The following is a 13,294-nucleotide window of genomic DNA, read 5'->3' as shown; positions in this document are numbered from 1 at the left end:
CCATTTTTACTAGCCATTTTCCCATTTTTAAGAATTTGTTTCCTTCATCCAGCGGTTCATCTACACATTGCTTGATCTGGTCTCATGCAGTTATCCGGATCAGTGTATCCTCAGCAATAGCTTTGGAGGTCATACCAGGACCTCGCTAGAGGGCCCTGCCTGGGATGTAAGCTTCAGGCACTGTGTTCCACACTGTGACACTTTTCATATCGTCTAGTGTTATTTAACTGTGGAGTGCTTTCCAGGTCCGGAGCCATGATACAGCCTTTGGTGTGACTAAATAGGCCATGTGGACTAAGCCCTACAAGCTACATAGTTTACTAGAACTGTTGGGTGCCGTTAAAAGCCCTATTTTCTATTGGCTTTCCACAGATAGGGTTATAGTGCAGAGGGACTGTGTGCTGCATCGCTATTTTGGAGTGTCACCATAAATTTGCAGTGCATGTACCAGAGCGCAAATGTTGCAGATTGACAGAGAGTATAATTTCTGTCAGTTTGCAACACTTGCTATCTAGTATATGGGCATTGATTAAACTGACAGCACTTTTCAGAGTAGTAGAGCCACTTATTGTCTGGAGTACTAGTCCAGCATGCTATCAAAATTTGCGTTCTGCACCTGGAAGGAGCAGAAAGCTGAAGAGGACCAAGATGGTGGTGCATGACCCGCTGTGTGGTACCCAAATAGCGGATTGCAGTGGCACAGCGCTCGATTCTCTGCAGGTAAGTAGGTGTATGAAAAGAACTGCAGGTGAGTGGGGAAAAAAACATAACTGTACTCAATGGAATATTTCAGTCTACCTAAATGGGGGGGGTTTGAAGGGACTTGTAGTACTTATGCCATATCGTTCCCGAACATGAATGATGTGGCTGTGTGAGTGGAGCCATGCACAATTGTGCAAATTTCAAAATATACCTGAATGACACAAAAGCAGCACCTTGCAGTTCTGGTAAGGGTTCATTTGCAAATAGTTTTTTTGGGGACATCTATGATACCATGCTGATTGTTGCACCCTAAATATAACATGGTGTAACATGATCCAAAAGATGGCCTTAGCCTTTAAGTTTCTATGTATTCTTTTGTGCAGCTGCAGGTCACAGGATGTGGGCGTTACAGAGGCTAAGAAAGCTTCTTACCACTGAATTCGGACAGTCTATTAACATCAATAGGCTCTTGGGAGATGGAGACAGTGAGGCTCGTGCAATGGTATGCCTTATTTGTTTTCTTGCTTGTTAGTATTGTGTCCTATAGTACAGCATGTGAAAATACCTGGGAAATTTTTTATTTATTATTTTAAAGGCTAGCTTCACATGACTGATATTTCAATTTTTTGGTTGCTGAGGTTGTTGGGAATTAAAATTCCATGGCTAGTTCTGCACATTATACTAGTATGCTTTGCCTATTGTGGATCATTTGTAGTCACCCCTTGCATAGACATTTTTTTCTCAGCAATGTTGTTGTCCTGAGTCTATGTAAGTGTATATATAATACAATTGTGTGTGTGCATATATTAAAAAAAATACGCAGTTGTCCAATCACCCAAACACTACCTGTACTATGGTATTTTACTTTGATACTAACAAATAGCGCTTAGGAAAAAAAAAATGATAATGGGAACATTTATGCTGATTAATTTTCATTTTTATTTGTTTCTCTTAAGAGTTTCACTGGCAGTGCGTTAGCTGCTCTTGTGAAGGGTCTGCCAGAAGCTTTACAAAGACAATTTGAGTATGAAGATCCAATTGTAAGAGGAGGAAAACAATTACTTCACAGCCCTTTCTTCAAGGTTGTGTCAAACTTTTAAATCCTTTTTTTTTCCCAATAAATGGTTGTTACACAGGTTACCCCCCTTCAGTGGAATTGCAGTTCAGAAAACACAATAATATGAAAAACTATGGGTAATATGTACTGATATGTTTCATGTAAATATGTAGTTAAACAATTTCTTGGGGTTTTGTCATCAAAACGTTGACTAGTGCAAACATTGTATGTATAGCTTTTTTATGAGATTTATGGGGCTTGCATAATTGGCAAATACAGTCAGGGTAGGGTCTTAACTTCAGTTTTTACTGTAAGTGTTTTGTGCATTGATAGGTTAGCCGTGGTGAAAGCAGACATTTAAAAAGTGCTCATGTGTTTTAAGAGAGCAAAAAACATAGCTAGTGAAGAGTGGTGAGTAAAGTGAAGTCTTTTGTTCATGAAGAAAATAAATACACATAAAATGTCACTGATAGGAAATATTAGAGACACACCATAGCGATTATACTGTTGCTTCTCAATGACTGTGTGCTGACTTGATCTTCTAGCTGTTGAACACCACGCAGAGTAATACATTTTAAGTTCATCAAACCTATGTTTTAGATTGTAGATTTAATGTGATTGCGTTTTGTTGTGATCTTGAAGTCTAAAGAGTTTCAGTTTCTTTTGTTAATTCATGTTATTGACCTTCACATTTGTAGGTGCTGGTTGCCCTTGCTTGTGACCTAGAGTTGGATACTCTTCCATGCTGTGCGGAGACTCACAAGTGGGCATGGTTCAGAAGATACTGCATGGCTTCTAGAGTTGCTGTAGCATTAGACAAAAGAACACCACTACCTCGACTCTTTTTGGATGAGGTAAACAGCTTTGATGAATAATAGGAATTATAATGATGAAAACTGTAAGATTACTCCTTTACCTTTCAAAATTTTGTATCAATCTGTTAAGGTTGCAAAGAAGATTCGAGAATTAATGGCAGATAATGAAAGCATGAACACCCTTCATGAGAGTCATGAGATATTCAGGAGGGAACAAGATGAACAGCTTGTTCAGTGGATGAACAGGTTGGTTGTACTGAATGTTCAAAGAGCATCTACAATTAATAATGCTAATGTATTCACCAGATCACTGAAAACTTTTTGGCTTTATGGATCAAAACTGATTTCTTTGTAGACGACCTGATGATTGGACTTTGTCGGCTGGTGGAAGCGGAACCATCTATGGCTGGGGTCATAATCACAGAGGGCAACTTGGAGGAATTGAAGGAGCTAAAGTGAAGGTGCCAACTCCTTGTGAAGCATTGGCAACACTCAGACCAATCCAGCTGATTGGGGGAGAACAAACATTGTTTGCTGTCACAGCCGATGGGAAGGTAACATTCCATGCTTTAAAACTAATTTTATGTTGCTATAACTAGGACTTTGCTTCTTATGCTATTCCCTTTTGTTTAGCTCTATGCTACAGGATATGGGGCTGGTGGAAGGCTTGGCATTGGTGGCACAGAGTCTGTGTCCACACCAACTCTTCTGGAATCCATTCAGCATGTATTTGTGAAAAAGGTGGCAGTAAATTCTGGTGGCAAACATTGCCTTGCTCTGTCTTCTGAAGGAGAGGTGTATTCCTGGGGAGAGGCAGAAGATGGAAAACTGGGCCATGGAAACAGAAGGTACAGTTCAATATTATACATTCTAGATTTGTTCCAACATCCTTAATACATAAACCATATACTTTGCAGAAAGCAACTCCAACTATGATGTGAGCACAAGAGATCAATAAATGTCATACTTGAAGTTTAGCCCAAAACAATTTTTCACCTTAGATAGTGTTAGAATCTCTGTCAAATATTTTGTTTCGGTGCCTACCTTTACAGTTTACAGTGTTAGTAAATGCTCAGTGGTCAATTCCATTCTGAGTTCCAAACATTGTACTCTGTTAGGGTCCTTCCTCCTGTGCAAGTTTCTCACACTGCATTCAAAACGCACTGCAGGTGTCATATTAACTTAATGACACTCCAAATGCAGATTGCAAACACATTGTGTTTGCCTGCACCAGATTGCATGGTACAGAAGCACCATGCAATGCAATTGCAGTGTATTTCAAAAAGTAGTGAATGCACTACTTTTGGTGTGGCACAATTTCAGCCCAATCAGAATGAATGGGCTGAAATCGCACTGCACAGGACTACATGGGAATCTCACACGACTGCGAGTGTGAACCACTTAGAGTATTTGTCAAACATTCCAAAAATGCTGTCTTGCCTGTTTTATCAGTGTTCGATATTTTCCCCATGTGGCTGCTACAGAGGCTTCTTTCCGTTCACTTCTAATGTATGCAAGCAGTGCTCATAACTTGCGGTCACCTGAGCTGCTCATAGGAAACTACAAGTCCCATAAATCTATTTGGCTGCCATTCATACCACAACTATGTATTTCTCCTGGTCTTTAACAAGGTCTGTGGTGCTGAAGGCCAGCATTATCTCTTTGCTTCTATGTGTTGGTGACATGTGCTGAATACGACAGCATGTATTGCTGTCGGGAATGCGCTGAGGGTGGCTTTATTTGCACATACAGTGCATCCATGTAGAGGGCGTATAGCCACCCTAATAAAGGAAGTGTCAGCTCCTCCGAATCAGACTAGGGTTTTAGGAATATGCTGTCCAAAACTGTGCATAGTAGGGGTACAGATGGCTGACAATGATGAAACACTTTGCTGGGTTTAGTGTCACTTTAAGCACAGACTTTTGATAATGACGTCTCTTAAAATGCTTATCAGTTGGACTAAAATACTGAAATTGTCTAAAGTGTAATAATAGGCAAAACTAAGTTTTCTTAATAATACAGTACAAGAACAAGGATCTTAAGTCTTAACCATGGTAGCTACCATCAGGTGATTGGTCAATGGCTAAAAAAAAAGCTGCGGTGACATCCCCCATATAACCCCTCCCACTCCCAGCAAGCCACATTCTTTTGCTAGTGTTCTTGCCTCACTTTGGATGAAGATTTATTTTCTCAGGATTCTTCTATCAAGGTATTGCTCCTCCATAGCCACTATGGCCTTGTGGGGGGGGGGGGGGGGCAGAAGCAGCAGGATCCGACCTGTAATGGCTGCATGGTCTTATCCACTGTCCACATCCCAGTTGTGGGAAATTGCCATACTGATGTCATCATTCGTCATCTGGCTCCAGTGGCAGGAGCTCTCCACCTAGAGGTGTTCCAAACCTTTTGCCTCATATACGGGGATTCCAGATGTCAAATCTTGGATGCCAGAAGATCCAGAACAAATTGGCTGGATTTGTCATCAGATCCAAGGACCCTTGGGCCTTCCCAGTAATTGTTATGGAATCTTATGCAGGATAGCATGCATGCTGGTGATCCTTATTGCACTGAACTGGCTCAAGAGGGTGTGGTACTTGGACATATTCATAATTCTTGGCAGATTCTTTGTGGCCCTTACAGATTGTCTAGACCATTTTGTCCCAAGGGCCACCATTCTGCTTATTGGTTGCTAGCTTCAACAGTATGGCTGCTGAAGCCCAGGTTCTGAGGGACAGGAGACTATTGGATTTGATCATCCCTGTTGGCTAAGACGTAAACTTCATGTAAAGTTTACCACTTCTTCAACTGGAAGGTCTATTTTGTATGGTGCGAGGCTAGGAAGTTCTTAATTGGATGCATCCTGTTCTTATTCCTCTCTGGCCTGGAGTACCATCAAGCAGCATTTTAGAGACTGTTGGCCTGTCTTTCCCTAATTAAGATCACTATGATCAAGCCCGGGGGCAGGGTGAAATGCATCAGAAAGTGTGGTTTCGGGAGGAACTAAGGCCACTCTTTACGTTATACACACCTTAAGCTGTTGGTGTGTAGCATTTTCTATACCGATAGTGTTATGCTTTCTGGCTGAGCACTTACATGCCAGCACCCTTTTAAACAGTGGGTCATTAGAGCAGTGCAATGAGCACTTAGAGTGGCGCTCCAAGTTGTTTATACCGGGCTGCAGTGAACACCTTTGCACAGGGTGTCACACCTATTGCTCCCCTTGTATGTTTTCCACTTACACCATGGGATCTTAACCTGTTTTTTTTGGCCCTTCATGTGGGATTTACGTTGAACACATTAGGGATATTCCTTCATCCAACATGACTCTCAAGGTGACCTCATAGCTATCACCCCTGTGTCTCCAGTCTTTTGAGTTAGCATGCTTATTCTATAAGTGGCACCGATGGATAAAATTGTTCTGAGACCTAAGATTTCCTTTTTTTCTTAAGGCTATTTCCTCCTACCTTAACCAGGACATTGTTTTTTACTCCCATGTCCAGTTCCAAAGCGAATTTCTCTGCTGTTTGGATGTGGTACACAAAGCCATAGTCTACCTCTTGTCTACAGCTTCCTTTTGGCAATCAGATTCCCTTTTTGTCCTTCCAGAGGTTCCTGTAGGGGCCTGTGCTATTGCTATGAGGATTAGACAGTCATTATTTCAGCATTTAGATTGATGAATAGATTTTCCACCCTTCCCTGTTGGGGTACACTTTCAGATCTGTTAGTGCTTCATGGACTTTCCAGCATCAGGAATCTGCTTGTCAGATTTGCTAGGCTGCCCCCTGGTATTTTATTCACATGTTTATTTTACCAGGTGGATTTTCAGGCCTTCTAGGATGTCAGTTTCTGACTTCTTCAGGCTTCTTTCTCAGTCTGTTGTGCCCTTACTTGACATGCCTATTAGTGTTTGCTTGCCATGTTGGCCACCCTTCAGTTGGACTGCTATTGGATGTCCCATGGTTAAGACTAAAGATCCTGTGTGCTGTACTGTTACAACTAAGGAAATAGAATTTTTGACTTACCTGTAAGATCTTTTTTTTTTTCTTGGACTACTGTACAGGACAGAGGGTCCCCCCCCTCTGTACTTTGTGATCTCCCTATTGTTTTTTTTTTTAATTGAGTTTCACTGCTAGTGGAAGGGATCGTAAACTGTGTGCATAATTATTAGGCAAGTTGTATTTTTCAGGATTCATTTCATTATTGAACGCAGTGCTCACGGTCAGTCCAAAATGTTAATAAATCTCAAACCTGAATATTTAGGAAAGCAAAAGTGAGGTGAGGTTTTGGCTTTCTTAGGAGAATATCTGTGTTTGCACAATTATTGGGCAACTATTAGTGTGCAGAATTATTATGCAACTAAATGAAAAACATTTTCCCATCTCCCTTATTTTTTAATTATTTTTTAATTATTTTTAATTATTTTAAACTAGCTCATCTTTAATAATACCAGCCCATACCAGTACTCCACCTACACCTTGCTGGCACCTGAGTCAAAGTGGGGCTCTGTGCTCGTCAAGAGTCAGTCTCATCTCATCAGTCCATAAAACCTTTAAAAAAATCTGTCTTCATATATTTCTTTACCCAGTCTTGACCTTTCAACTTATGTGTCTTGTTCAGTGGTGGCCGGGTTTCAGCCCTACTTGCCTTGGCTATGTCTCTGAGCATTTAACACCTTGTACTTCTGGGCACTGTAGGTAGGTGACTGTTCTGCAGTGTGACAGCACTGGAGGATAATGGGTTCCTGATAACTTCACGTTTGATTCTGCTCAAATCTTTATTAATTTGCATGTCTTTATTTTCTCAACATATTTCTTGCGACCTTGTTGACGATTTGCAACAAAACGTTTGATTCTGTTATCACGCCCTGGTAGCTTAGCAGTTTTAAGAGTGCTACATCCCTCTGGAAGACTCTGGGAGTTCCCTTTTTAAACAGTTGCTACCAGAACATGTGTCCCCTATGGAAGATTTACCTCACCTCTTATTCTGGTGACAACTGTAACATTTTGGATGTACCATTACTGTCTTTCTGACTATTGTCTTTATGGCAGATAATGTGAATCTACCTAGTAGGGGCACAGACAGCAATAAAAATGTGACATGAGTTTTAATCCTTGCCTACTCATATTCTAGTTTTGGCGCCACTACACTTACAACACAGTAGAACCATTGCCATCACTGCCACCCAAATAAAGCATTCAGTTTAAGTATAAAATGCCAGCCAGCCAGCTTATAGCTTTGCATCTGTGGTTGTGTAAAACTCTGTTTGTGGTGGTGGGAAGGTTTTGCTACCAAAGTTCCAGGGACATACTAGAAGCCGGTGGGTGATTCAGCAACACAGAAGCACCTACAGAACTGTTTTTTAGTTAGACATGGCATAATATCTGCTTGTATTGTTTGCTGTTTTTGTATTGCTTATGATTTTTCATTAAACTGTGTCCTGTATTTTGCATGTTTTTAGCTAATTGTTATTTTGCCTTTCTAGCCCATGTGATCGTCCTCGTGTAATCGAATCTCTTCGAGGCACAGAAGTAATAGATATTGCTGCTGGAGGAGCTCACAGTGCTTGTATAACTGCAGCTGGAGAACTCTATACTTGGGGAAAAGGACGGTATGGGAGGCTGGGTCATGGTGACAGCGAGGATCAGCTGAAACCCAAATTGGTGGGTCTACAGCAGCATCACTTTTCCTTTTTTTTTACGTGTTGTGTTTTTTTTTTTTTTATTGTCTTTTTTTTGTCTTCTGGTTTCTGATAAAGCTTCAAACAGGCTTAATTGTATTACAACTGCTATCATGTTTTTCTCGAATTTGTGTTTGGTGGGTTCAGGTTATGTGACCAGATTGTGTGGACATACTCTACATTAAAGCCCAGTACTACCTTTTTGTGCTTGAATTCTAAATATAGTTATCCCAGCAGCTCTAAATAATAAAAAAAAATGCAATGCTCACTGTAATACCTCCTCACTGTAATACCTCGTTAAAAACCAGCAGATGGGATGTAGAAGAGACTATGGTGTGTGTAGCCTTTAGTGGCTGTGCACACTTAATGACCATTTTATGTTCCTTCCCTGACACATTCAGATACATTTTGGTAAATGCTCAAATATGCAGTATTTCATATTTACCTGACTAAAAGAAATGGGAAGTCATTAATTTTTTTTTTGTACTGAATAAAAAAGTAGTCAATACATAAAATTTACTATTAAATATTTAATATTTTTTTCTATATCCTCTGACAATCTAATGGGCAGAATAGGCTTTCCTTGCATAAATTGATAAAGTTCCATAAGGCTAATTGGCTGCAGTGGATTTCCTAGGTTTGAAGTGTAAATTGGTAGTTTAACTGAGGCAGCGTCCTATCACTCTTACACCTTCACGCTGTCACTCACCCAATCACTAGCTTTCAAGGTAGAAGTATAAATAGCTTTTTGACTCGCTAGGTTGATAAGGGGTGACGTTAGCAAATCATCCGGCAAGTTTGGGCCTGGCACGTTAAATCCTGGTAGATTTTTTCCTTATATTCTCTTAAGAGATTTATTTTAGTAAAGGAATTGTTATCTGATGGAAATTATAGCGGCTACACTACATGTGTATAGACTGTGTGTTATTGGAATACTAACAGTTCCAATAAGCATGTTTAGATTCATCAACAATTACTGTATAAGTGTATGTGTCTGATTGAATACATACTGAATTATCTGTTTAGATGTACCATTAGTTATAAACTGAGTGTCTAAGGAGTTGTATAGATTGTAATTTGGATGGCTAGCTTAAGTAGGTGACATTAGGCCTCCTAGATCTACAAAGGTAAATCAAATAATTAGTTTCCAGTTAGTTTAATTGTATTGCTTATAGCAGGGGTCAGCAACCAGTAGATCATGATCTACCAGTAGATCTCAGCCAGGTGACTGGTACACAGTCTGGGCTTGTTCACCTGCCATCCCAGAGCAATAAACAGAGTGCAATTCAGAGGTAAAGTTGGAGCTGCAGTAGGGAACAGGAGTCACATAAGCCAATGTCTCCTCTGTAATGCCGGCTGCTACACCTTACCATGGTTGGTGGGTGTAGCACCTGTCAAGCATGACCCATTCAAGTGAATGAGGCCGCTCTGCAAGTGCCCTTCAACCTTGTGCAGTACAGCAAACAAGGGGTTAAACAGGCAGCTGCGTGCTGCTTTCTCACCACCTGCTTTAACCCCTTGGACCCTACAGAAGCATGCAGTTACGGGGCGCTTGCAGAGTGGCCCCATTTACTTGAAAGAGTCTAGATTGACAGGCGGTAGCACCCACCAAAAGCAACAGGGGGTTTAATTCCTGCTGCGACATGTGTACACCTTTGGTTGCTGCCTCAGCAGCTAAGAGGGGTAGGGATCCAGGGTGGTAAAACCCTAAGAGTACTGCTGCCGTGTGCAACAAAGAGCTCATTAATGGCTGCTCCTCTGCAAAGTGATCTGAGTGTGTTTGACAGGTGGTGAGGCGATATGTTGCCTCCTCACCACCTGACTTAAACCCATGATTGCCATGCAATGTACACGATTGTGACACAGTATTACAACAATTAGAGGTTTAACTCAGGTGTGAGGAGGTGACACTGACCGGTGATCTTTAACTGCTTCAGGTAGATCTCCACCTCTTTAGGGTTGCCTACCACTACCTTATAGCAACCAGTTTGTTCCAAATCCGTTCTATCTTTTAAATATTAATGTCTTTGTAGAATTTTCTGAGACACATATAGTACTTCTTGATTTTGCGAATAATTAAAGAGCCGGCGAAGTAAAAAATAAAGTGTGATTTTATTTTATCACACAGTGGCTTAAAATAACAATGTAAAGCGTATCATGAACAGTTCCGTGTAGGTAAAACAGAAATATCAAAACAGAAGTTATAAAGATGTGTCATCCTTATTTTCATGGCCATTGTCTCATGTGGTGCTTCTTCTGAGTCATTAGCAAGAAGACGGAAGTGATGAATTCTTGTCTTAGAGAATGCACCTGTTCCAGTCTGTCACTTCTGTGAATATCCATAGCATCTTAATACCATGCTTGTGTGTGCGTCTGAAGCGCCCCCCTCACATCTCTTAGGATGCCTTTTTATGACGCTTGTATGCGTCATAATTCGGGATCCTAGAACCTTGTATGGCAAACAATACTGCTTAGCAGAGCAATTTCATTGAAGGGAGGGGACACTACATATATAGTCTTTTGATTGACAGGCCCATATGTAATGACTCCAGTAAGCTGGCAATGTTGCATCAGCCTGCTCATGTTTAAATGATAATATAAACTAAGAATGTATCTTTACAACATAATATCTCAATAATGTTGTATAACCAAAAATCTACATATGTAACACATATTACCAACTTAGAAAACATAAACTAAATACACACAGATACTATTAGAATATATTTTTTCTTACTAATTCTATTTTGGTTCACTCCTGACTCCAATGACATTCTACACTAGAGTCCTTTAACCAGCTATGCCCTTCTATAGAATACTCCGCTTTCAGCTGGTTAGTTAGCTGCAAACATATTTTTCTGTCTCAGCTATAACTGAAGAAATTAACACTATCACTGGTTCAAGGCCAATCACACCTATTAATATTAATTATGATTAATCATAAAAAACAAACATTTTGCAAGCTTGCCATCAATATAAGTGCAGAATTTTGAATTTGAAATTAATGTTTAGCAGTTTTTAAAACCTAACTCCACCTTTGATGTTCCTTTAAACCCTTCCTTTGTTCCAAGATGGCTGGCAGCTGTGCTTGCTGGGCATTCTGTAATAACTGTCTGTATGCATGTAGCCTCAGCTACATACAGTTTACAGCGCTGTGTTTCTGGCAGTGGGACGGGGACTTTCCATCCCACTCCTGGAACTAAATAGTTGGGCTGAGTGGAGCACAGCTTTTCACAGGAGCATTATATTCTATGAATGAAAACAAAGCTTCCTCTGATTGGCTGAGATGGAGAGGTGGGTGGATGATGTCATGATCTCTGCTTCAGCCAATCAGAGGAAGCTTGGCCCAAACAAACTATTTAAGGGACATTAAGTGTGGAGTTGGTTTTAAAGAAGACATTCATTATAATTATATTTTGGTCTATTTTGTTACCAGGTGGAAGCCTTACAGGGATACCGTGTAATTGACATTGCTTGTGGCAGTGGAGATGCTCAAACCCTCTGTCTCACTGATGATGATACAGTCTGGTCTTGGGGTGATGGAGACTATGGAAAGCTTGGAAGGGGTGGCAGTGATGGCTGTAAAGTTCCCATGAAGGTAGGTGTTTTTTCCACTCATTAAAGTATATTATTATTATTATACAGGATTTATATAGCGCCAATGGTTTGTTCAGTGCTTTACATTGTAGTGGGAGGCAATACAGTAACAATACAGTTCGATACAAGAGGGACTTGAGGGCCCTGCTCCTTGGAGCTTACAATCTAGGAGGGCGGGGTGAATGGTACAGTAGGTAGTCACTGTGGGGGATGGAGTGGTTGGAAGAGTAGAGGATTCCAGAATTAGCAGAGGGCGGGATAGGCTTCCCTGAAGAGAAAGGCTTTCAGTGATCATTGAAAGGCAAGTAGAGTAGGTGATATTCTGATAGATTAAGGTAGGGCGTTCCAGAGGATGGGTGACGCCCTGGAGAAGTCTTGGAGACGAGCGTGGGAGGAGGAAATGAGGGAGCTAGAGAGTAGGAGGTCTTGTGAGGAGCGGAGTGTACGGTTTGGGTGATATTTAGAGATAAGATCGGTTATGTGAGTTGGGGCAGTGTTGTGGACGGCTTTATATGTCATTGTTAGCGTTTTGAATTTTATCCGTTGGGCAACTGGGAGCCAGTGGAGGGATTGGCAGAGAGGGGTGGCAGATACAGAACGGTTAGTAAGGTGGATGAGTCTGGCAGCAGCGTTCATGATAGACTGGAGGGGGGATAGTCTACGATGAGGTAGGCCAATGAGGAGGGAGTTACAATAGTCGAGGCGTGATATGACAAGGGAGTGAATAAGTTGCTTAGTGGTTTCCGGGGTTAGGATAGGTATATGTATTCTGGGGTAGGTATATGTAAAACAACCCATTTAGTTTAAAAGAGAAAAGAAAGGCAAAACATGTATGTATACATATAAAAAAGAAAAATTAAAGGTATTTATAATGTTTTTTTAGAAGTGATCACAATACCCTCTGTTATCAGCTGAAGCAAGATGGGGGGGGGGAGGGAAGAAACAGCAGGACAGTGATCTTCCCAGTGAATGGCTGTGCAAGGGGGGAGGGACATGTGAGCACAAGCCTGATCATTGGATTAGTTCCCAGCACAGCTAGAGAACAGATGCTGTGCTTTCATGCCTACTGTGGTCAGTTTTTAATAGGAAAGCAGAGGGACTTGCAGGAACACCATGGATTTTATACAAAGGCAGCAATACAAAGAGAACAGGAGACTTTTTCATACACGTACATGATACAGCAAGCACATATCAGGAATATGAAATGTTGGGTTTACATATTCTGTAACACATATATATGTTATTACAGTCTATAATGCTGGCATGCATATAACCCCTATTCTGAAAGTAGTAAACTCTCCCATTAACCATTTTTACTGGATTTGTCAGCATATATCAGATTGTGGCCTGTAGACCTAGTCTGTCGAGGACTGCACTTTTATTTTTTTTTTGCACCTGCAGCCTATTTATATAAGCAATAGGATGTCTGTGAGAGATGTTTCTTCTATT

The 13,294-nt window shown here is 40.9% G+C and overlaps 1 protein-coding gene across 11 annotated transcripts in view; it reads left to right on the top strand.

Annotated features, from left to right (window-relative positions):
- Positions 1-13,294, top strand: part of HERC2 (HECT and RLD domain containing E3 ubiquitin protein ligase 2) — a 233,271-nt gene that overhangs the window by 172,343 nt on the left and 47,634 nt on the right. For all 11 annotated transcript variants that reach the window (XM_089693500.1, XM_089693499.1, XM_089693498.1 and 8 more), the window contains 8 exons: positions 1,086-1,204; positions 1,659-1,784; positions 2,458-2,613; positions 2,705-2,820; positions 2,930-3,128; positions 3,208-3,422; positions 8,054-8,231; positions 11,685-11,846. In XM_089693500.1, coding sequence (XP_089549626.1) covers positions 1,086-1,204; positions 1,659-1,784; positions 2,458-2,613; positions 2,705-2,820; positions 2,930-3,128; positions 3,208-3,422; positions 8,054-8,231; positions 11,685-11,846 — 1,271 coding nt within the window. The remainder of the gene's footprint in view (positions 1-1,085; positions 1,205-1,658; positions 1,785-2,457; positions 2,614-2,704; positions 2,821-2,929; positions 3,129-3,207; positions 3,423-8,053; positions 8,232-11,684; positions 11,847-13,294) is intronic.

The sequence above is a fragment of the Staurois parvus genome, unplaced genomic scaffold (assembly GCF_062004578.1).
Source record: "Staurois parvus isolate SC_StPar_1 unplaced genomic scaffold, SC_StPar_1.0 ptg000634l, whole genome shotgun sequence".
NCBI classification, from domain to species: Eukaryota; Metazoa; Chordata; class Amphibia; order Anura; family Ranidae; genus Staurois; species Staurois parvus.
This window is presented reverse-complemented; position numbering and strand designations above follow the sequence as displayed.